This window comes from Sus scrofa, unplaced genomic scaffold (genome assembly GCF_000003025.6).
Source record: "Sus scrofa isolate TJ Tabasco breed Duroc unplaced genomic scaffold, Sscrofa11.1 Contig53, whole genome shotgun sequence".
In the NCBI taxonomy this organism is placed as follows: Eukaryota; Metazoa; Chordata; class Mammalia; order Artiodactyla; family Suidae; genus Sus; species Sus scrofa.
In genome coordinates, this window is record NW_018085237.1 from 836,332 (window position 1) to 863,113 (window position 26,782).

At 36.0% G+C, this 26,782-nt stretch overlaps 1 protein-coding gene and 1 pseudogene across 1 annotated transcript in view; one reads left to right on the plus strand and one right to left on the minus strand.

Moving 5' to 3' along the window:
- Nucleotides 1-917: 917 nt before the first annotated feature.
- The window catches only part of LOC100152964 (olfactory receptor 1019-like), a gene marked incomplete at its 3' end in the record, with an annotated part of 41,562 nt that continues 15,697 nt past the window's right edge, over nucleotides 918-26,782 (plus strand). The window contains 2 exon segments of the mRNA XM_021082134.1: nucleotides 918-1,017; nucleotides 5,168-5,778. Of these exon segments, the coding sequence (XP_020937793.1) occupies nucleotides 918-1,017; nucleotides 5,168-5,778 (711 nt within the window).
- LOC110258902 lies at nucleotides 14,457-15,405 on the minus strand (annotated as a pseudogene).

A 26,782-nucleotide genomic window follows, 5' to 3' on the forward strand; every position in this document is an offset into this window, starting at 1 on the left:
TTTTTAAATGTCAAGCATAAAAGGTGAATGGAGTTTGGATAAGAAAGATTGGTTTAATCATATAGAAGATGTAAGACTATCATCCTATTTTCGTTGTTATCTGTAATAATATTCTTATAAACCTAGCCAGAAATACTAGGATTTGACTCTGATTTCAAATACTAGTGTAGACAAGACCCTAAAAGGAAATAGTATATGAGTTAATAGTTATCAAGGATCATAAACTAAACAAGTGTTCCAAGCTAATACGTCTACTTGAACTAATTTCATGTAAACTAACTGTTCATTAGATCTGAGAGTCTAAAAGCTGATTCCCCTGCAACTTGCACTTTAGTTCATGAGATGAAATTACCTTATATTACCAGTGAAAATGAGGTAAAGTACAGTTTACATGAAAAACCACTAATTCGCAACACTCTATCATCACCGTTTGGTGTTTATTCAATAAGTCTTCACTACATTTTACCCATGAACCCAAATATTTACAGATTGCAACTGGAGAAATCAAATGAATTGACATGAAGTTTGTCCTCAGATACTTACTGTCCTTAAAAGAAATAGAAAAGTTATAAAAGGAGACAAGGATTGTGAAAGAGGCAGAGAAACAGCCATGGGGATTCAGAAGACAGAAAGTTATTCCAGCTGAGGATAAGATAAGCAAATCTTTTATTACAAAGAGATAAGATAAGAGATCTTTTATTACAAAGAATGTGGGAATGTAGTTTCAGCTGCCTTAGAACTACTCCCAATGTCAAAATTGGTACTATGTGCTTTTACGTTTACTAAAAGACACTGTGAGCTTCTAATGATCAACCCATACATTAAGATCCTGTTTATTAGTATGTGACTTTTGTAACCACCTCCAGAGGGAGTTCTAATAACATCCTCTAGGTAACTTCTTGGTGAATGCTTCAGGGATGAGCCTCGCCCCACTCCCCTCCCCAGTTAGCCCTTCAGGTGTAAATCCTCCTATTTGGGGACCTCTAAGGAACCTAAGAAACCACCATTCCTTCACAGGTAAGTCTGACATTTCTGAAAACCAAGAATTCATAAGAAATATTATTTGATTTCTTACTATTTCCTCTTTCAAACATAAAAATGCAATTAGTAGTGACTCTAAAAATGCCACATTAAGACCAAGCAGCAGACAGACAGACCCCAAACTTTTTCTGTCAAAGACAGCAGGTGACTTGTGATGTATTAAGAGGTCAGACAGGCCTTACAACCACCCCGACTTTACTTACAGGTTCATTTCACAATATAGTTAAGATTTAGAGTAATTTATGGAGTGTTAGCTAATTTTTGGAATTTAAAAAGTCCAAATATCGTACTTCCCTTCTAACATGTTTTCCTTCTTCAATCCTAGCCTCTTAGAATTTGGCACAAGACAATATACTCCCACTCCATATGTTCTTAATGATTTCAAACACTTATTTTTTGAGAGGAAAGTGTAAAGGGATTTGGGTAAATGAGCATTAGGTTAAAGGTGAGAAAGAATAAAACAAATGAAACAAATGTCTTCTTCATTTGAAAGAATTTCTCAGGTTTTTCCAATTTAGTTTTGCATTGAAATATGATAGCTTTGGTGTATTCAGAATCATCAAAACAGGTTTACAGTGTTTTATTCAAGGGGAATATACTTTTCTCTACCGTATTTGTGTTCCTTCCAACACTGCTGTGAATTTTATTTAAATTTCAGCTGAATCATCCTGTTTGACCAATGTTCTTAGAAAAGACCTTATAGAGATTAAAAAAAAATTGGTTTTCTTCCCCCTGCATTGTTCATGAAACTTGTTTTGTGTGGAGGGGGGGGTTTGTTTGTTTGTTTGTTTGTTTTTTTCGCTGCACCTATGGCATGTGAAAGTTTCTAGGCCAGGGACCCCAGCCACGAAAGTGACAATGCTCAACTCCTAACCCAGTGAGCCACCAGGGAACTCCATGCATGGATCTTTAATTTTGAATTCTTACCTATGCTAAGTATAATGGTGATTCTTTTCAATAGTTCTACTATTTGAACTGTAATGATTTTATACATTTAACTGTTATCTTCTTTTGGAATATCTTTATCACTCTCATTTTCTCACACACCTTCCTTGTGGAATGAAGAGGATCTCAACAATTTGGAATGAAGCCATATGGTGGAGATCCATGGCATCAAGGGCTGTGATATTTAATGGGGGGACTGAAAAATTCTCAGACACCGTTCAGCACAAGCAATGTGCATTGGTATTTTTACAACTCTGAATACTTTAGTGAGAATGAGAACAATAAATCTTTCACTTCCACTCCTTCACTTCAGCTCCTAACTTGAAACATAACTACACTAAATCTTTTCAAAAATGGTGTTTCTGCATGTGAATCCCAGAACTAAGCCCGCAACCACATGTAATTAATAATAAAAGGGTGTTATCCTTGATACGGTTTCTTCCTTTTCCTTCTATTTCCTGAATATGAGAAAACTTAAGATGAAATTACAGAGTCTCTCAGGAAGATATTTTCTTTCCCAGCTTCCTAAAACCTAAAGAATGTTACAAGGGCTGAAATCATAGAATGGGATTTTTTCCTTCATTATAGTTAATTAACAGAGTTCCTGTTTTGGCTCAGTATGTTAAGAACACAACTAGTATCCATGAGGATATGGGTACTATCCTTGGCCCTCCTCAGTGGGTCATAGACATGGCTCAGATCTGGCATTGCTGTGGTTATGGCATAGGCTGGCAACTGTAGCTCTATTCAGTCCCTAACCTGGGAACTTCTTTATGCCATGGGCCATGGGCAACCCTACAAGGAAAAAAAGAGTTAATCAACAAGTGTCTGTATACCATTGATGATGATAATTCTATATTAGGGGGTTTAGTGCAATGCCTCAGAATTCACTGAAAAGGGATGGTGTAAGTTATCATAGGGTAAAATTATATGACTCCTTTTATTTAGATTAAGTATATCATCTCAATTGTTTTACTAAATTCTTCAGCCCTGGCTGTGCATTAAAACTTGTTAAAGATACACCAACTTGTGTACCCACCTCGGTTGAGCTGGGTCCCAAGGATCAGTGATTTTAGAAGCTCCACACCTGATTCCAATGTGAAGACAGTGTCTGTAACCACTGATCTGAGTCTTAGATATATGAATATATTACTTTAATAAAGCTATAGAATTATCTGTTTAAAAATGTGATCTTTCTATGGCCTCCTACCCTTGCAAAATTTGCTATAGAGATAACTATAACTCATTTCAGTCAACTTCCACCTGTTCCCAAAAGACCACCCTGCCATTTTTAACTGTCAGTTATCAAGGGTTTAAATCAGGAATCATTATCACTAGATTGCATTATTATAACCACGCCTTAATTGTGCTTCCTTCCTGTACATTGTTTCCATGACATCTGTAGTTGTTTTTGGTAACTCCATCTCTCTTACATCATGGAGGTAAGAGATCTACAAGCCATGGAAAATTAATTAATGTATGTAAGTGGAAAAGTTACCTCACTAGTTCATCCATTTACTTAAGAGATAGATGCTGCTTATTGACCATAATTAAGCATTTTCTCATATTCTGGGGCTATACCACACAAAAAATTCCTGCCCGTATGTGGCTCACATTCCAAGGATGGGAGGGACGGACAATAATACATGAAACTAACAGTTATTTGTATGAATAAGTAATAATCTCAGAAGCAATAAATGATATGAGAAAAAATATGGATTACAATTCAACTGTTTTGGGGATGGAGTAACTGAGACAAGAGACCAGGCAATGCCTTTCAGTGTATATGTTATTAGAAGTGAGATGTAAATGAAATGATGAAATGAGTCACTTATGGGTCCCAGGGAAGAACAGTCTAGGTGGAAGGAACAGTATGTGCAAAGGCCCTGAAGCAAGAATGTGGTCAGAATGTTCAAGATACAGCTTGGGATGGACCATGGTGGAAGATATAAGAAAGGGAATGCACACACATATCCCTTTCATGTGTATACAGACACACACACACACAGGCACATATGTATACACATATATATGTATACATGTATGACTTGGTCACTTTTCTGTACGGTAGAAATTGAGACAACATTGTAAATCAACTATAGTTTGATTTTTTTAAAAAATGAAATAAACAGCATAAAGGTCAATATGGCAGGAGAAAAGGACTAAAGAGAAAGTCGTGGAAGAGTCTGAAAGACATTACACAAGTCCCTCTATACTCTGGTAAGAAGTCTAGTGAAAAGTCTTGGACCACTTTACCAGATCAGTAGCATGATATTTTTATGTTCATAAAAGATCAGTGGCTTGTGTGGGAGGGTAAAAGCTTTCAACTGTGGATGAGGGAAAGTTATTAAGTAGCTTAAGTAAGAGCTAATTTTACTGTAGACCTGACAGGTAAGGAGAAAATGCTGCCAAGATGTTTTAAGATTCAGTACAAAATGTGTTAAAGGTAGAGCAGATGAGACTTTCTGATAGTTTATTTATTTATAAGGTGTGAAGTCAAAGGTATGAGATTAACTGAAATGTGAATCTAATATATAGCAGGTATTAGGGTAAGAAATAACCCAGATTACCAGTTGTTGACATAGAACATGGAGATGGGATGGAGAACATCAAAGGACTGGGAGAAGTTTATTGCTACTGGAAAGTAAGGGAAAAATAAAGAAGAAACTGAATCTTAATAAATGTACAAGAGGCTCTCAAGAAGTATATGCCTCTTCGATTGTGGAAGGTTTGACTTCGGTGACAATAATAGAACCGATGTGAGAAAGCCAACCATTCTCTTCTTTGCCCAATCGAGCATTTATGTCATAATCAGATGATGGCAGTAGTTATGGCTGAGTATCAGGTGTTCTGATTCTACAGAGGGACACCAAAGGGCTAACTCAAATTCAATATGGGCTAGATGAATTAAGGTGGGAGTTTCAAAGATGCCAACACAGGTGGTGCATGAACTTCAAAACATATTTATCAAATATATTGTCCAGTTTAATCAGCACCATCAACCATCTGAAGGCATCTATTGAAACTCTTGCAATAACTTATTTTAACTTCTCTTTTCAAAACCAATTGGTTTTAGTGCTAATTTTGTCTGGTCTTGAACTGCATACAATTCATTTCTCTTTTTATATCTGAAAAATAAATTCTGAATTTTATAACTGAAAAATTATTCTTCTCTTAATAGAGAAAATGAAGAGGAAGATATTTCCCCAACACAACGGCACTGAAGCAACTGAGTTTGTTCTGCTGGGACTGACCAGTCAACCAGAGCTGCAGCCCATCCTTTTTGTGGTGTTTCTCCTGATTTACCTCATCACCCTGACCAGAAACTTGGGGATGATTTTATTAATCAGATTCACTCCCCAGCTGCAAACCCCCATGTACTTTTTCCTCACCCACTTAGCATGTGTAGATATTTTTTATTCTACTAATGTCTCTCCTCAGATGCTTTTTAATTTCTTATCTGAGAAGAAAAACATTTCCTACACAGGGTGTCTGGCCCAATGTTTTGTTTTTGTGACTCTGTTCCTTACTGAGTATTACATGCTTGGTGCCATGGCCTATGACAGGTACATGGCAATCTGCAAACCTTTGCATTACAACAGCAGAATGTCCAGGCCACGTTGCATCTGCCTGGTCACTTTCCCCTACTTCTGGGGATCTACAGTGGGCACCATGCAGGTAATATTGCCCTCTCACTTGTCCTTTTGTGGACCCAACACCATCAACCATTTCTACTGTGCTGACCCACCCCTCCTAATGTTGACATGTTTTGACACTTACATAAAGCAAACTGCCCTGTTTATGTCTGCAGGGATTTACCTCACAGGTTCCCTCCTCATCATCCTCATCTCCTATGTTTTCATTTTCAACACCATTACAAGCATCCATTCCCATGAAGGGCAGTGCAAAGCCTTCTCTACCTGACAGCTGTCACGATGGTCTATGGGTCCCTTTTCTGCATGTATCTGAGACCCACAAATGAACAACCGGTTGAACAAGGGAAAATTGTGTCAGTGTTTTGCATTTTTGTGAGTGCCATGCTGAATCCGTTTATCTATAGCTTGAGGAACAAGGATGTGGAACAGGCTTTAAGAAGAACATGTACAAGAAAACTTAGGACCATGGAGAAAAGTTCTATTTTAACAGTTTCCCAATGAAAAATAAGTCTTTAAAACAATCCAAAAGTATCTGTTGTAGGTTCTGCCAACATTGGAATGAAATTATCTGGACTAGCAATAACATTTTGTTTTATTTTATTCTTGTCTTTTTGGGGCCACACCCTTGGCATCCGGAGGTTCCCAGGCTAGGGGTCAAATTGGAGCCAAAGCTGCAGGCCTATGCCACAGCCACAGCAATGCCAGATTCTCAACCCTCTGAGCAAGGTCAGGGATCAAACCTGCATCCCCATGGATGCCAGTCGGGTTCCCTAACCACTGAGCCATGACGGGAACTCCTAGCAATAACATTCTATATGCAGAGGGCAGGATCAATGAGAATCTAATGCAAACAAATAATTGAGGAATTGTTTGGAGATGATGATTGGTAGGAAAGAGCAACAGAAGTCAGCTGTTTATGATTAAGCAGGTTCAAGTTTTAGTCTCACTCAAGAATTCACTTCCTCTTGACTAACTGGCAGAGAGCAGTTCTTCCTTTTACTTCTTAGGTTACCGATGATGAGCATCACTGAGCTATTCGTTCCAGCAAAGTGACGTGCATTACAGTATATTTCCTCAAATATATGGTAACATATTCCCTAGGACATATTTCATGTATTCTTTTAATGAAAGTTGATTATCTTCAAAAAAATTTCATTTCTCTAATTTTCAATATCTGTCCTGAATAAACTTTGGATTAATTTTTGTGTTTACTCCTCTTGAGTGTAAAACTATATGGGTTTTATTATTTCAACAAAAATACTTGATATTTTACATTTTATGAACCCAATGATTTGTTTCATTAGTGTCCTTTAATCAAAACAGATACCCTTATGAATGGGAGGTTCCCAAGCTTGATTTATAATTTTTATTTCTTACGTAAGATATTTAGATCATTTTGTCCCTACAATATTAGCATTATTTCTAACATAATTTTAAATAGTATCTTTTGGTTCTTGTCCAGCCACAAACAATTTTAAAATAAACGCTGGTCTAATACACATGAAAATTTTGTTTTAGTGTTTTGCAGCTAAATATGTGCAAGCATAATCCAGACTGCTTGATAATCTTTGGAATTGGTCTTTACTTAAAAGCATAATATAACTTAACTGTGATATGACATATATCGTTCATCACTTCCTTTTAATACTTAGGGAATTTTAATTTTTCCACTTTTAGGAAAATCTTTATGCGTATAAGTTATTACTTCCAATCAGTTATGTTAAAATAAATTACCACAGTTTTATTCTTCATATTTATTTATTTTTTTTTGGATGTAGTCACATATGAAATCAACACCAAAAAATGTGTACCCTAGTTTCCCTATATCCTTAATAACATTAGGAGTATCATTTTATTGTGTGAAAATAGTAGATATAAATGCAATATAGAAAATATTCATGCAACAGAAACAATTGGAATCCATATTTTTTCACTTTTTCTCAATTTTATAATACAGTATCATAGCTACTGGGCTAGTGATATTTAATTTCCAGAATAAATACTTTATTCGGAGGAAATCTCTCTTGAGAAGTAAATTTCTGTAAGAAAGAAAAATTTGGTTTCTGGATTAAAACAGTGAAGTGGGAGATAGTGATTTTCATATGCCCTCATCCCTCACTACTAACATATAAAGATAGCTTTGTTAAATATCTGAAGATCTCAATCTATTCCAAAGCACAATATTTTAAAAGGGAAAAATAATAGAAGCTTGAATTAGGACTCTGGATGATCATCACTTTAATACCTTTAGAGAACAAGTTTTAAACCCTGCTTTTTCCTACTATCATATTTAAATTCTAACATCAATAAATAAAGATGCTTTAATTTTATATCAGGATCTGGATGAATCTGGAAATATGCATTTGTTATTTTTTTTTTATTTTCTTGCTTATAAAAGCAATAACTTGGAGTTCCAACAGTGGCTCAGCAGAAACAAATGAGTCTGACTAGTATCTCTGAGAATGCAGGATCTATCCCTGGCCTCACTCAGTGGGTTAAGGATCGCCCAACATTGCCATGAGCTGTGGTGTAGGTCGTAGATGAAGCTTGGCTTGGATCCCGAGTTGCTATGGCTGTGGCTCAGGCTGGCAGCTACAGTTCAGATTCGACCCTTAGCCTGAGAACCTCCATGTGCCGTGGGTGTGGGCCTAAGAGGACAACAAAAAATTAAAAAAAAAAAATTAAAAGCAATAACTCTTTACAAAAGAAAATTGGCACATAGATATAAAGAATGAGTTTTAATTTTCCTTAATCCTAGTATTTTACAAAGTTAATATGTATTGAAGTATCCTTTTCCTGTAAATAAACTGCATGAAAAGACATGGCCTTTTCTTAATTGGGAGGTTCTCTATTTTAATGTCTGTATAACATTCTAATGCAAAATCTGTCATGTGAGCGTGACGCTCTCCCTTATGACCACAGCCAGCACCCCTTCCAGGGGTTCTAGTTATATTCATGCAGCCCCTGCTCTGTCTGGCATCTGCCTGTGCATAAGTGTGTATTGAATGCAGGAAGTCCTCCCTTTGCACAGTGCTGTGGTCACTGAGATTCACTCAAAGCAAGGACATATTTCCTGGTTCTGTGGGTGCAGTTAAGCAAGATCATGCAAAGTGAGGGCTGCCTGTATTAGCATATCACTTTTCCCCTTTAACTCAACTCTAAACATTGCAATGAAAATCTTTACCTAAGTTTCTTATTATGCCTTCAGCACATTTTTAAAACAGGACTGAGTAAAAGGGTAGAAACTTTTTTAAGACTCCCTAAAACGTAACATTATGTGATTTCCATTTATTGTATTATTATTTTTCCTGACATCACCAGTGTATGAAAAGGCCAGGACTTTTGTTTGTTTGTTTTTTTGTTTTCTTCACAAATATAGATATACAAAACAGTATCTTAATTTGTACTTGTTTTTTTTTTTCTTTTTAGGGCCACACCCACAGCACAAGGAGGTTCCCAGGCTAAGGGTTGAATCAGAGTTGTGGCCACCAGCCTACTCCACAGCCACAGCAACACCAGATCTGATCTGTGCCTGCAACATACACCACAGCTCATGGAAACACTGGATCCTTAACCCATGTCCTCAAGGCTACTAGTCTAGTCAGGCTCATTAACCACTGAGCCATGACTGGAACTCCTTAATTTGTATTTTTGATAACCAGTAATTTTAGTCATTAATTTTAACATTTGTTAATTTTTATTACTTTTCTATTCATAGCCTTCAACATGCCATTTTTCATGTGATTTCTATGGACTTAAGTTTAATACTGTTTCCATTTTTTTCTGACTTGAGACAAAATCCTTTGTCAGTTTGGTGGGTGTTGCTTCATTTTACATTATTCGAGCAAAATAATTAAATTATTTTAAGTCAAATTCAAGTGACTTTTCTATTGTGAACTGCTCTCACTCCTATAAAGCTGAGAGATTTTTTCTCAATATGAAATGTTTAATGCTTATGTTCACTATGATAAACACAAAAATTTTTCAGTGATTAAATGACTCACAGTTGAGGGTACAAATGGGCAGGTCAATTCTTTTAGGGAATGGTTGTTGGAAAAAGGAAAATCCCGTCAGGAATAAGATTCTGTATTTAGATACCTTTGTTGAAAAAATATTTTTCATTACAGACACTGAAATAGTGCAAAATAAATGTTTATGTAAAAGTGTTCATATATAAAAACATTAATATCCCAAGGTTACTTAATTTTCTCCCCCATTCCATACATCTCCTCTCTGGATCATGGGACCAAACTATAGCAATATAATAGTAAAATATTTTTGCATTTTTTCAAATAATTTACAATGAATATGTATTATATATATATAGTCATACTTGATTGTTTGATTTTTATGTATGTGTATGTATATAGATATAGATATAGTTCATAAACTGAACAGTGATATGCATTACTTCCAAGTTTTTTTTTTAGGGCCTCACTCGTGGCTTGTGGAGGTTCCCAGGCTAGGGCTCTAATCCATGCTGTAGCTGCCGGCCTATGCTGCAGCCACGGTGATGCAGGATCTGAGCTGCATCTGCAACCCACACCACAGCTCATAGCAATGGCAGATCCTCAATCCACTGAGCAAGGCCAGGGATTGAACCCTCAACGTCATGGTTCCTAGTCAGATTCGTTAACCACTGAGCCACAAAGGGAACTCCTACTTCCAACTTTAAAATATTGGATAGGAGTTCCCATCGTGGCCCAGTAGAAATGAATCCCAATAGTATCTATGAGGATGCAGGTTTGATCCCTGGTCTAGCTCAGTGGGTTAAGGATCTGACATTGCTGTGAGCTGTGGTGTATGTTGAAGACATGGCTTGGATCCCACACTGCTGTGGCTGAGGTGTAAGCTGGCAGCTGTAGCTCCAATTCGACCCCTAGCATGGGAACTTCTGTATTCCATGGGTTCAGCCCCAAAATGCCAAAAAAAAAAATTTGGATAACTGGAAACTCTGATTCATATTATCCTGAGATAAATTTGAAAGGGACAAATTATTATTATGGAATTTCTTTGTCTTTGTCTTTTTTTTGTCTTTTTGTTGTTGTTGTTGTTATTATTGTTGCTATTTCTTGGGCCGCTCCCGCGGCATATGGAGGTTCCCAGGCTAGGGGTTGAATCGGAGCTGTAGCCACCGGCCTACGCCAGAGCCACAGCAACGCAGGATCCGAGCCACATCTGCAACCTACACCACAGCTCACGGCAACGCCGGATCGTTAACCCACTGAGCAAGGGCAGGGACCGAACCCGCAACCTCATGGTTCCTAGTCGGATTCGTTAACCACTGCGCCACGACGGGAACTCCTATGATGGAATTTCTCAACTAGAAATTAAAACATACATTAAATCCACATAAATTACAATTTAATTTAAAATACATATAGAGATTAGACAAAGATAAAAAATGATTAATTCAGTGTACAATGAAGAAAATATCACAAATTAGTAGAACAATAAAGCATTGCTCAATAAATAGCAGGAGGAAATAGATTAACATGTAAGAAAAAAGTTAAGTGTAATATTACAATAGACAACAAAACTTTATTTAGAATATTAAAGATGTTCCTATATGAGAAGGCTGTGAAAAAATGATGACATACTATAGATAATTGATTATTTAATTTTAGGATGGAAAAAAGCCATAAGACAAATGAAAAATTATCGTTTTTCCAAAAATATATTCTTCAAGTGAGTAATCATCAGAAATATCAAAAATGATCATTCAATTGAAATTATATTCTTTATTTGTTAAATATATATTCAAATTCTTCTGTTCGAATGAAAACATATTCCTTTCCCAAGAATCTTAGATGAAATAACAAAGAAGCAGACAAGCGTAAATATTATTTTCTAATGTTAATAAATTTTGGTGGATGACTGTAACAAAATAGGAGTTCCCATCATGGCACAGTGGAAACAAATCGGTCGGCAGCTGCAGCTCCAATTAGACCCCTAGCCTGAGAACCTCCATATACCTAGGGTGAGGCCCTAAAAAGACAAAAAGACAAACAAACAAAAAAAGAGAGAGAGAAAACAACAACAAACAGAAAGAGAAATAGAGTCACATATATGAAGATCTAGAGATTATCGATGAGAGGAGGGAAGGGGATAGGAGCAAGATAGGGATAAGAGATTCAAAGATAAAAGCTACTATGGGTAAAATAAATAAGCTACAAACATAATGTACAACACAAGGAACATCATCAGTGTTTTATAGTAACTTTAAATAGAATATAATATGTAAAAATATTGAATAACTATGCTGTACACCTGAAACTAATATAATACTGTAAGTCAACTTTTATTTTTCAAAAGAAAAAATAAGGCTATGGTGAAATGATTACTCTTGAATATTACCAGTCACAAATGTAAATGGTTCATGTCTTCTGGAGAAAATGTTATTCACAGAAAAATTTAGCAGTGAGTGATTTTTAAAGTGTCCGAGATTAAAATCATTATTTCCACATTTATAAATCTATCCTAAGGGAAATCAGAGGAATATATACTTAGAGATATGAATCAATTCTAATGCTAAGAGCATCAATATGATGGAATAGTGGTTTGTGCGATAAGGTAAATGGAAAAAATACATCAAATGCAGAGAGGATCTCTCTTTTATTAGGAGATTACAAATAAATTGTGCTGCTTTTATTCTAAAATTGACATTAAATAATATTCTAAAATTGAAAAATCTTAAATGTTAAAAGTTACAAAAATCTTCAGTATATTTCAATGTGCTTTTCTGCACTGATATATAGTATTTTTATAATTGAAATCAAGTATGATTGGATATTGTGTATTATACTACATCAAAAATTATGTTCACTGAAAAATTTAGCCTGTATAAAAATACAGACATTATACTAGCAAGTGAAATATCAATATTCAAACTTGTATATGGCATACTATTCCAATTTTTATTTATGAATTATCAGAATATGTATGCATGCCAATTTATTTGAGAATATATAGCAAAATATGTACAGAAGTTGTCCTTTGGTTTGGAAGACATTGCTGATAAAATTACTTCCTCACAACCATCTGTATTTTCATTTATTTTTAGTGAACACAATCAACCCTTTTCAATCAATTAAGACTTAAGAATGGAGCCCAATTTTCTAAAACTGATGGTCATCTGGGTGATTTTCTGGAAAATAATTTGAACACATTACAGTGAATATAGGAGTTGATTTCATATTAGTACCTAGTATTGTGGTCTTAATTAAAATCAGAGTGCACGATATTAGAATACAAACACTTAGGACAAATTTTTAAAAGTTTACTCTGTGTTTCAACACATCATCATCTAGTTGACCACTAATGCACATACAATGAGGATGAACTATGTATCTCTTACTATAAGCTTCTACACTATTGGTTTTCTCAGTAGGAATTTTGAAAACTGCTAGAACAATGTTGTGTAGAAAGTAATGTCACAGTTTTATGAAATGAAGTAAACATTGGGTGTTCTCTGCCAGAGAGTTACCTGAACATAGATTCATTTGTGTGCTGTTTCAGGGCTTGTTTTGATCCAAATGATAGGCTCTATTTACTCTAAATAAATTAGACCTAGGTCAGAGCTACTACATGAGAAATATTCCTACAGTGCCACTAAACTTTACCGATGATTGAATCTGTATCATTGAAAATTTTTAAACATGGTTGACAGATTATATTCCATAATGAGAAGCATAACCACTGTTTAAAAATGAACAAAAAGTTTCTCAGGATATCTCTGATTTGGGTTGTGGAAAAAAAAGAACATAGTAATTTCAACCTGTGGGTGATCCATATATTTAAAATTTCCCAGAGATTATTCTAGTGATTAATCAGGCACCAGACCCATTGTTCTAAATGACACATTGAAGAAGAAATTACTTCATAATTTAAAAAAATTAAGGCATTCCTGTTGTGGCACTATGGAAAATAGTGCAACTAGTATCCACGAGGATGCACATTAAATCCCTGGCCTTGCTCAGTGTGTTGGGCATCCAGCATTGCCATGAGCTATGGTGAAGGTCTCAGATGCAGCTTGGATCCCTGTTGCTCTGGCTGTGGTGTAGGGCAGCAGCTGTAGCTCAGATTTTACCCCTAATCTGGGCAATTCCATATGTCCCAGGTGCAGCCCTAAGAAATTAAAAAAAAAAAAAAAAAAAAAGGAAGCATTGGGAGTTCCTATTGTGGCTCAGCAAGTTGAGAACCACACATAGTATCACTGAAGATGTGTGTTACATCCCTGGCCTCAGCTAGTGTGTTAAAGATCTGTCATTGCTGCAGCTTGTGGCATAGATTGAAGATGTGGTTCAGATCCATTATTGCTGTGACGCTGGCACAAACCTGCAGCTGCAGCACAAATTCAACACCTAACCCAGGGAACTTCCATATGCCACTGATGTGGCCATATAAAGAAAAACGTATAAATAAGTAAAGTTCTAAAAAATTAAGTTTAAAACCTATCATCTTATTTTGAACATAACATTAGTTATGTAAACCATAAAATTCAAATGAAATGGATTTTTAGCAGAACCATCAGAGTGAGTTAATTATAATATCTACTCACAAAGTCAGTAAAGATATTAAACTATAATATGGAATTACTGAATACCACCCAATTTATTTTCAGAGGTTCTGCTAAAGAAAATAATTTTGAATTTCAATATTAAAGTTTTTAATGAAACAATTTATCTTGAAGGTATTAAGATTGAGGGGAGTTTGTGAAAACAGAAAAAACTATGACTATTAACCAGTAAGTTTTCTTTTAAAGGGAGTCACTATGTAATCACAGATACTCAGTAATTACAAATGAACAGATACCTAAACTGCAATTCTATGAAAAAAAAGTTCCCTTAATCATTTGCTGCATGTCATGGACCACATGCTTGTTCTGTAAACTGTAGATCAATGGGTTCAGCATTGGGCTCATAAAACTCTAAAAGACAGCGACTGTTTTGGACCCCTCCACAGACTTCTCAGATGGAGGCCTTAAGTGCATGCAGAAGAGGGTCCCATAAAATAGAGTAACTGTTGTCAGATGGGAACCACAAGTAGAAAAGGCTTTGTGCCTGCCTTCTGAAGAATGGATCCTCAGGATGGCTGTGATGATGAAAAGGTAGGACAGGAGGATAATGAAGAGAGAGCTCGAGAGAGTAAAACCAGCAACTGCAAACATTGCCATCTTTTTGACCTAGGTGTCAGAGCAGGCCAACATTATGAGGGGAGGATCAGCACGGTAGAAATGATTGATCTCAAGGGAGCCACAGAAGGACAAGTGAGAAGTCAGCAGTGTCTGCGAGAGTCCATTAAGGAAGCCACAGGTGTAAGGGACTGTGGCTAGAGAGAGGCAGATGTTCTTGGACATCCTGGTGCTGTAATGTAAAGGGCTGCAGATGGCTACATAGTGATCCAAGGCCATTGAAGCAAGGATAAAAAACTCAGCGATCACCAGGGCAAGGAAGAGAAGACACTGTGTGAAGCACCCGGCACAGGAGCTGGTCTTCTGGTCTGTGAGGAAATTGCACAGGATGTTTGGAGGAATGTTGGAGGAATAGCAAATGTCCACAAAGGAGAGGTGGCTCAAGAAGAAGTACATGGGCGTCTGGAGGTGGGGATGGGTCCTGATCAGCAGGATCATGCCCAGATTCCCTGCCAGTGTGATTAGGTAGATCACCAGAAACACCCCAAACAGGATCTTCTCTAGCACTGAGTCACCTGTGAGTCCCAGGAGAATGAACTCCGTCACTACAGTGTGGTTTGAGGAAGACATGTTCTTATCGCTTGAAACCAAAAGTCACAAAAATGCGAAGAATTTGCTCTGATCTTGACTTTAGATTTATTCCATTCTTATGCCATTCCTTTCGGTCTATTTATATGTGCAAAAATTACTCTTCTCAACAAATTTGTCAAAATATCATCATAAACATTAATCTTGTGTTGTCTCTTTCCCTATATATCTCAAACACACACTCACAAACTCTCTCTCTCTCTTCCTATGTATCTCTAAGTTGTGTGTGTATATATACACATGCACATTTATACCTGTCTTCTTGGAGAACTCCACATATGGTATGTTTTCATATTTGTGAAAATGAAAACCAGGGAAACGAATATCATGTACGAAAAACAGCAGACCAGTAGCATCATTCAAACAGACAAGTGAAAGTAGTTGAATTTTTACTCCCTCTAGTTTTGATATCCCAGTGTTTCAGACACAAAATCTAAGGCATGCCTTCAGAACAGCATTTTCACCTGAAACCCAGACTTTTCTGTCTTCATTACATTCAGAGGACATTGAGTTAGTAAATTTATCTCTTGAAATATGACTAAGAAATGACAGAATGAAGAATTATTTTCTCTGCTTGGTAAAGTCACCCACTGAATATTTATGTACAATCTAATTACTTTTTTTTTCTTTTTTAGATTTTGGGTTTATAGCAGTGAGCAGATTCTCTATCTTCATAAAGCTTGCATTGTAGGAGAAAGAAGAGATACGGACCACATAGACAAAGATCTACAACAGAATGTAAATTAGAAGAAAATACTTGTAAGCTATCAAAGATGGTGTGCTTTTAGATGGCTATTCAGAGAAAACAGAATTTGAACAATAAAAAAAGAATTCAAGTATCTAGAGAAGCAAGTCGTCATTTTTGGCTCCATTTTTAACATTTTTTTAACTAATATATGTGTAACACATTAGGATAATATTTAAATGTGGACTTAGCTCCCAGATGGAGTCAGTGTCTCTGTTTTGTTTTACTTTTTCTTCAGAAGAAAAAGATATGACTGAAAAAAATGTGCCTCAAGAATTGCACCTTGGCCTTTTTAAATTTAGTTTTCACATGGACATCACAAGAGCTTTCATGTTAGAACTGATTATTTAGAGATGCTCTGAAATATTAACATATGAATAGAAAAATCAAGCACAATAGATCAAACTATTTTTTTTCAAAATTAGTGAGATATCAAACAAAAGCACAAACATATCTTTTTAACAAATAAATGTAGAAAATGACCTACCTGTAAATGATGACATCATATTTTCTGAAAACAAGATGGGAAGATTTATAATGTATTTCTTAGGAATGTTCCCTAGGGCATTTTAAAAATAAATATTAAAATACAATCAAAATAAGTTTTGTTTCTCAAGCGCATAACTTTAATTTCATGCTTTGAGGTCTTAGATTCTCCTTCAAGGCCAAAATCTATACCCAACATCGTTTTATTCTGTTTGGTACTAAATGCCTAAGATCTTTGATAAAAATAGGGAAATTAACCAACCCTTTTAATAATACTCCCAAAGACATTCTATGATGCCACCATCACCCTCATTCCAAAACCAGACAGAGATACCACCAAAAGAAAACTATCGCCCAATATCATTGATGAATATAGATGCAAAAATTCTCAACAAAATATCAGCCAACCGAATCCAACAACATACGAAAAAAATCATAAACCATGACCAGGTAGAGTTCATCCCCAGTTCACAAGGATGGTGCAACATATGCAAATCAATCAACATCATAAACCACATTAACAAAAGAAAAGTTAAAAATCATATGATCATCTCAATAGATGCAGAAAAAGCATTTGACAAAATCTAACATCCATTCATGATCAAGACCCTCACCAAAGTGGGTATAGAGGGAACATTCCGAAATATAACCAAAGCCATTTATGATAAACCCACAGCAAATATAATCCTCAATGGGGAAAAACTGAAAGCCTTCTCACTCAAATCTGGAACAAGACAGGGATGCCCACTCTCACCACTGCTCTTCAACATAACTTTTGGAAGTCCTAGCCACAGCAATTAGACAAACAAAAGAAATAAAAGGCATCCATATAGGAAGAGAAGAGATAAAACTGTCACTGTATGCAGATACATAGAAAACCCTAAGACTCAACCCCAAAACTACTTGAACTGATTTATAAATTCAGCAAAGTAGCAGGGTATAAGAACTCAGTCGCATTTCTGTATACCAGCAATGAAATATTAGAAAAGGAATACAAAAACACGATACCTTTTAAAATTGTACCTCACAAAATCAAATACCTCGGAATACACCTGACCAAGGAGATAAAGGACTTATATGCCGAGAACTATAAAACTTTAATCAAAGAAATCAAAGAAGATGGAAAGAAATGGAAAGATATTCCATGTTCCTGGATTGGGAAAATCCATATTGTAAAAATGGCCATACTACCCAAAGCAAACTACAGATTCAGTGCAATCTCTATCAAATGACCCATGACATTTTTCACAGAACTAGAACAAACAATCCAAACATTTATATGGAACAACAAAAGACCCAGAATCGCCAAAGCAATCCTGAGAAACAAAAACCAAGCAGGAGGCATAACTCGCCCAGACTTCAAGAAATACTACAAAGCCACAGTAATCAAAACAGTGTGGTACTCATATCAAAACAGACAGACAGACCAATGGAACAGAATATAGAGAACCCGGAAATAAACCCTGACACCTTTGGTCAATTAATCTTTGACCAGGGAGGCAAGACATAAAATGGGAAAAAGAAAGTCTATTCAGCAGGCATTGCTGGGAAACCTGGACAGCTACATGCAAAGCAATGAAACGAGAACACACCCTCACACCATGCACAAACATAAGCTCCAAATGGCTGAAAGACTTAAATATACGACAGGACACCATCAAGCTCCTAGAGGAAAACACTCTCTGACATCAACATCATGAATATTTTCTCAGGTCAGTCTCCCAAAACAATAGAAATTAGAGCAAAAATAAACCCATGGGACATCATCAAACTGAAAAGCTTTTGCACAGCAAAGGAAACCCAAAAGAAACCAAAAAGACAACTTTCAGAATGAGAGAAAATAGTTTCAAACGATGCAACCGACAAGGGCTTAATCTCTAGAATATACAAGCATCTTATACAACTCAACAACAAAAATGCCAATCAATCAATGGAAAAATGGGCAAAAGACCTGAATAGACATTTCTCCAAGGAAGATATGCAGATAGCCAGCAAACACATGAAAAAATGCTCATCATCACTGATCATGAGTGAAATGCAAATCAAAACTACCATGAGACACCACCTCACACCAGTCAGAATGGCCATCATTAATAAATCCACAAACAAATTCTGGAGGGGCTGTGGAGAAAAGGGAACCCTCCTGCACTGTTGGTCGGAAGGTAAACTGGTACAGCCACTATGGAGAACAGTTTGGAGATACCTTAGAAATCTATACATAGAACTTCCGTATGACCCCGCAATCCCACTCTTGGGCATCTATCCGGATAAAACTCTACTTAAAAGAGACACATGCACCTGCATGTTCATTGCAGCCCTATTCACAATAGCCAGGACATGGAAACAACCCAAATGTCCATCGACAGATGATTGGATTTGGAAGAAGTGGTATATATACACAATGGAATACTACTCAGCCATAAAAAGAATGACATAATGCCACTTGCAGCAACATGGATGGAACTAGAGACTCTCATCCTGAGTGAAATGAGCCAGAAAGACAAAGACAAATACCATATGATATCACTTATAACTGGAATCTAATATCCAGCACAAATGAACATCTCCTCAGAAAAGAAAATCATAGACTTGGAGAAGAGTCTTGTGACTGCCTGATGGGGGGGGAGGGAGTGGGAGGGATCGGGAGCTTGGGCTTATCAGACACAACTTGGAATACATTTACAAGGAGATCCTGCTGAATAGCAGTGAGAACTATGTCTAGATACTCATGTTGCAACAGAAGAAAGGGTGGGGGAAAAACTGTAATTGTAATGTATACATGTAAGGATAACTTCTTCCCCTTGCTGTACAGTGGGAAAATCAAAAAAATAGAAATAAAATAAAATAAAATATATATCAATAATAAAAAATATTATGATGGGAAGAGAATATGGATGGAAGAATTTGGAATTTTAATATGTAAAATAATAATATTCTCATCAGAAAGCTTCAATGATTCTCTATAAACACTTACGTGTGTCTGCTAAATGAATACCTGTTGACTTTAGATACATAAACATCATAAGAGTCAGATAATTAGAAATGCCACCCTAACATTGTTAGTTTTTTTACTTGTCTTTCTGTGATTATTTAATTGTCTATTTTGTTAAAGTTGTAGCATGTTCAGCATTTTACTGGAAGTTCTAATATGTTCCATAAAGTTATGCTAACTAGAAAGAAAAAATAAAAGTTATGTTATTCTTAGAGCCCATGATGTTAGAATCTTCTTTTTAGTATATGCAAAAGGAATATTAACTAGACATTTTGGTAATCATTTTACAATATAAACTAATATTGAATCATTTTGTACCCCTGAAAATTTTTTTAATGTGCAAAAGAAAAGTTAAGAGTATATTTTGGAAGGTCATATCATTATAAAATCAATATACATAGATTATTACATTATAATATGAAAGCAAAGCACAGTTGGAAAATATTTTCAATATTATTTTGTTTTAACAGCAGAGGCATAAACTAGTGTGATCGTGGGATGGAAATCCTATAAAAGTGGATTGTGATGATCATTGTACAATTACAAATGTAATAAATTCATGGAGTAAGAAAAAAAGAAAATAAAGCATAAACTAGATAGAAATGATTTGCTAAAAAACTGCAAGGGGTACATACAGAAAACTGCAAAATAAATGTAGAAAGAAATTAAAGATGACCTTAATAATGGAGAGATATTTCTCACTTGTGGATTGGAATCTTCAATATTTTTATGTTGCCAAGTCTTCCTAAATTGATTAATAGTTTTAACACTGGTTCAGTCAACATTTGAACAGCTTATGTTTTTAATCTATAACTGACTCTAAAATATATAATATATAAAAGAAGACTTGGGTTAGCCAAAAAAATTTTGAGAAGAAAAATTTAAGGATATATACTACCTCATGTTAAGTGTCAATAAGAAAGTACAGTACTCAAAACAATGTGTGGAACCAAGGCTAAGAGATTAATGATACAGAATAGAGTACCATAAATATATCCATTTATATATGGTAAGTGGGTTTTAGAACAAATGCACAAATGTATTTCAATGAAGAATACTACTGGGACAATTGAGTATCTGTATAGAAAATTTTAATTTCCATCTTTATATCATATCATAACCTAATACTCCAAAATTAACTTGATGTGAATCATACATTGAAATGTGATTCCTAAGTCTATAAGTCTGGAATTCCCACTGTGGCTCAGCGGAAAACCCACCTAATATCCATGAAGATGAGGATTCAACCTGTGGCCTTGCTCAGTGGTTTAAGGATCCCACATTGCAGTGAGCTTTGGTGTAGGTGGGCAGCTACAGCTCCAATTCCACCTCTAGCCTGGAGACTTCCATATGTCCCAGGTTCAACCCCCCCACAAAGAAAGATGAAAAATAAATAAGTCTACAAGTCCTCTGGGGGTGGGTGGGGGGAGGTAGCATGATCTTGAAGTAACAAATCTGTCTTATGAAGGACAGGAGAATCATTAATCATGAAACAAAAAATTACATGTTTCATGTCACCAAGTGTCAAAACATGAAAATTTCACTCATTTGTATTCTTCAAAAGTAATGTTACAATAATGAAAAAACAAGACATGAACTAGGAAAAATATGTGTCACATATTGGTAATTCTCACATTATTTCCTTTTTTTTCACTGTTCGTACAGTTGTTATGGTAATCCGTGATCAGTGGTCTTTGATGGACACAGTTTTGGTGCCCCAAAACTCTAAATTTTTTTTGTACATCGCAAGCTGTGTCCATATAAGAGAATGAACTTAATAAATGTTTTGCGTGATCTGACTGGCACACTGACTACTTGTTCCCTCTCTTCCTCTACTAGGGCTTATCTATTATCTGAGACACAATGACATTGGAATTAAGCTGATCATTAACCTTATAGTAACCTTAGATTCAGAATATCTAGCTAAGATAATAAAAATGTCTACACTAAACCACAGATTTTCATTGTAAATGAAAGAGTCTGAAATTGGAAGAAGATGCCATCTAGGATTTTCATGGCTAGAGAGAAGTATTTACCTTAAAATTTCAAAGGATATGTTGACTTCTTCAATAGAGGCTATTGCAGCTCATGACTTTAAATTGAAGCCGATGCTGGTTTACCATTCTGAAAACTCTAGGGTCCTTAAAAAGTATACTAAATCTACTCTACCTGAAACAATGAAGCCTGGAAAACAGCACATTTATTTACAACATAGTTTACTGAATATTTTAAGCCAGCTATTGAGAACTACTGCTCATTAAAAAAAATACCTTTAATAAAAATATGATTACTCATCAATGATCCACATGTTCATCAAAGAGCTCTGATCAAGATGTACAATAATATTAATGTTGTCCTATGCCTGCTAACACAACATCCATTCTGTAGTCCATGAATCAAAGAATCATTTGAATTTCAAGTCTTTATTTAAGAAATAGGTTTTGTAGGACTACAGTAGTCATAAGTAGTGATTCATCTGATGGATCTTGGCGAAACAAATTAAAAACCTTATAGAAAGGATTCACTATTCTGTATGTCACTAAGAACCTTCATGATCCAGGACAAGATGTCGAAATATCAATATTAATGAGAGTTTGGAAAAACATTTTTAGATGACTTTGAGGGGCCTATGATTTTAGTGGAGAAAATAACTGCAGATGTGGTGGAATAGCAAGAAAACTAGAATTAGAAGTGGGCCTGAAGATGTGACTGAATTGCTGAAATATCATGATCAAACTTTAACAGTGGAGGAGCTGCTTCTATAGATGAGCACAGAAAGTGGTTTCTTGAGGGATAACCTACTGGTGAAGCTGCTGTGAAGACTATTGAAATGATAATAAAGAATTTAGAATATAATATAAAATTAATTGATGAAGTACTGGCAGGTTGAGAGGAATGACCCCAGTTTAAAAGAGGTTCTTCTTTTGTTTGTTTGTTTGTTTGTCTTTTTAGGGCTGCACCCACAGCGTATGAAATTTCTGGCTAGGAGTCAAATTGGTAGCTTCCGGCCTATGCCCAAGCCACAGCAACATGAGTTCCAAGCCACATCTGTGACCTACACCACAGCTTATGGCAAAATTGGATCCTTAACCCAATGAGCAAGGCCAGAGATCAAACCCATGTCCTCGTAGATACTAGTTGGGTTCATTATCACTAAGCCATGATGGGAACTCCTTAAAAGAAGTTCTAATGTGGGTAAAATACTATGGAATAGCATTGCTTGCATCAAAGAAATTGTTTGTGAAAGAATGATCAGTTGATGGGCAAACTTCATTATTGTCTCTCTCGCTTTTTTTCCTTTTGATTTTTTTAGGGCCACACCCGTGGCATATGGAAGTTCCCAGACTAAGGGTCCAATTGGAGCTCTGGCCACTGGCCTACACCAGAGCCACAGCAACTCTGAATCTGAGCCATGTCTGTACCTACACCACAGCTCATGGCAACGCTGGATCCTTAACCCACTGAGTGAGGCCAGGGATCAAACCTGCATCCTCATGGATGCTAGTCAGGTTCATTAACTGCTGAGCCATGACAAGAACTCCCATTATTGTCTCATTTTAAGAAATTGCCCACTCAACATTCAGCAACTGCCACCCTGGTCAGTCAGCATCAACATTGAGGAAAGACCCTCCTCTAGCAAAAAGATTATGACTTTTGAATGCTCAGATGAAGTTAGTATCTTCTAGCAATAAAGCATTTTTAATTAGGGTATATACATTAGTTTTTAGACATAATGCTATTGTGTACTTAATAAACTATAGTACAATGAGGATGTAACTTCTACATGCATTGAAAAACCATATATATATATAATATATAATGCCATATATATCATATATACACACAACGCACACACACACACACACACATACATCTATATATATATATATATATATATATATATATATATATGCCATTCTGTAACTTGCTGTATTATGATGCTTACTTTGCTGCTTTGATCTGGAATTGAACCCAGAGTATCTCCAAGGTGTATGCCTGTATTGGGTTTTATGCCTCCAAGCAGGGAGTTGAAATGTGATATATGTTTATTTTCAAGTATATAGGTTCTATGGAGTAAGTGGGATTTATACAGAGCAACAATATTCTCCAGGATGTCTGAGACATTTGGTCAAATTCCACTATCAGAACTTTGTAGCAGAATGATATGGAGCCAGAGTACATGAAGGTGGATTTTGTCATTTCTAAGTTCCCCCAGAGTCCTAAAACCCCAGGCTTTAATCATTCTAAATACAGAAGCAAAAAGAGGTTGTTTTAAAAATTTTACCTAAGGAGGTTTTAACCTCTTTGTCTCTCAGACTGTAGATAGAGGATTTAACATGGGGATGACCACCGTGTAAAATACGGACACCACTTTGTCTTGGTCCATCGCATAACTGGAGCTGGGGCAGAGATAAATGAACAGGATTGTGCCAAAGAAGATGTGACCCCCACCAAGTGGGAAGCACAGGTGGAGAAGGCTTTGTGCCTCCGCTCAGCAGAACTGATCTTCAAGATCACAGTGAGGATGTAGAGATATGAAATGAGAATAGTCAGAAGGCAACTCAGTTCATTAAAACTGTCAAAAGCAAAAATGACAATTTCATTGACACGTGTGTCAGAACAAGAGAGTTTCAGGAGCAGTGGCGTGTCACAGAAAAAGTGGTTGATGACATTTAAATGGCAGAATGACTGTTGGAAGGTAAGGCCAGTGTGAATGGCAGCATTTATAAAGCCTGCAAGATACGTGGTCAGCACCAGCGGGACATTAAGATAGGGGGACATAGTGACTGTGTAAAGAAGAGGCTTAAAATGGCTGCATAACAGTCATAGGCCATCATGGTCAACAGGAAGCCCTCAATGCCAGCAAAAGAACCAAAAAAGAAGAATTGAGTGGCACATGCACTACATGAAATGATGGGGTTCTTCACCCAGAAATTCACCAGCATATTAGGGGTAATGACAGAAGAATAACAGAAGTCAATGAGGGACAAGGTACTGAGGAAAAAGTACATTGGAGTGTGAAGATGTGAGTCAATCTTGATTATTAGGATCATGCCAAGATTTTGAAACACAGTGATCATATAGATGAGTAGAAGTGCCATAAAAAGAAGACACTGTGGCTCTGGATGATCGCTAAACCCCAGGAAAATGAATTCAGTCACTGATGAATAGATGCACATACCTTGTCTCAGAATGGATGATTCACTTGTGGAGATAAGACAGAACCCAAGGAAATAAATTTTACAAAAAATACCAAGAAAATCAAACAATTAATTTTCTGCTCTAAGTAAGATCTCTTCCAAAATGGCCTAGGAATGTGTGTACTAAACTTCTTTCTTTCTCTCTTTCTTTCTCTTTCTTTCTTTCTTTCTTTCTTTCTTTCTTTCTTTCTTTCTTTCTTTCTTTCTTTCTTTCTTTCTTTCTTTCTTTCCCTTTCTTTCTTTCTTTCTTTCTTTCTTTCTTTCTTTCTTTCTTTCTTTCTTTCTTTCTTTCTTTCCTTCTCTTTCATTTTTCTGCAAAACTGCAACAGAATAAAACAGATTTCTTAAGTAAACTCAGTAAACTATTTTATTTAAAAATGAATATTTAGGAGTTTCCATTGTGGCTCAGTGGGATAAGGACACAGCATTGTCTCTGTGAGGATGTGGGTTTGATCCCTGGACTTACTCAGTGGGTTAAGGATATGGCATTGCCACAAGCTATGGAATAGGTCACATATGTGGCTTAGATCCACTGTTGCTGTGGCTGTGGCTGTGGCCTCAGCTCCAGCTCCGATTTGACCCCTGGCTTAGGAACTTCCATATACCACAGATGTGGCAATTAAATATGTGTGTGTGTGTGTGTGTGTGTGTGGTCTTTCATAATCAACCCCATTCGTCTATATCCTACTCTACTTCCCAACCTTTATCTCCTCCTCCCTTGTTCCTGACTTCATGATTATCTAATTTCTTTGTATTCCCCTTGGCAGTGAAATGTATGATACAACTGAATACACTTGCTGTATACAGTTCCGTTTCTTCTGTTTTCTATTAAACCCAGTCTAATCAAGCTTTCATTCATCACTCCACAGAAATTGCTCCTATCAAAGTCATCAGGGGTCGTTACATTGCCGAATTCAGTGGTCAATTCTCAGTCCTCATCTTTTTGATCTATTAATAACATTTAGCAGAGTTCATTGCTAACTACACCTTGAAAAACTTTTTTATCTCACTACTCAGACACCAGTCTGAGGTTTCCTCCTATTGTAGGGATTGCTTCTTCTCAATCTTTGTTTGTCCCTCTTCTTTTCTTTGACTCTGAAGGTTAGAGTAGCTCAGAGCTACTCACTTCTTGATCCTCCTTGCTGTTCTGTTTACACTCCACCTTGGTGATCTTGTTCAGCCTCATGACTTCAAATACTATCTATACACTTATGACTTCTGAATTTATATCTCCAATCCTGATCTTTTCTCCAAATTTGGCTTATAATTCAACTGCTTATTTACATCTTCATGTTGAGTCACTATCAATAGTGACTCAACATGACCCACAACTTATTTGGTCCTTTAATTTTTTTCAAAACATAACATTCCCTATCTCAAGTAAATGACAACTCTCTACTCCCATTTGTTCAGATAAAACTAAATACAAACAAATAGATATTAGAAAAATTGTTCTCTTTTCTTTCTCACACACTCTGTAACCAGTCTATCAGATTGTTGTGTTGTCTCTACCTTCAAAATAACTATATTGACAAGCCAACCACCTCCAACCACCTCTATTCCGATAGGAAGCCTCAAGCACACATCATCTTTCCATCTAGATTATTGCAATAGCCCTTTAAGTTATCTTTCTATCTCTAAAATCAGCCAAAATCCTTTCCTGTAAAATGCTACCTTTAAAATCGTGCAGCCATTTTGTAGAGCTCTACCTTATGCATACATATGAAATATTCATATATATTAACAAACATATAAATTGACAGAAATGGGAATTATATTCTATATGATGTATAGAATCTTACATAAATGTACATATATATGCAGATAAAGGCTGAATATTGAAGTATTTTCTCTATCTGTGCATTTAATTGTACAAAATAATTTTATTTAATGCCCTGCAGAGAACATTAAATATGCCAAGTATTTTGGCACTCT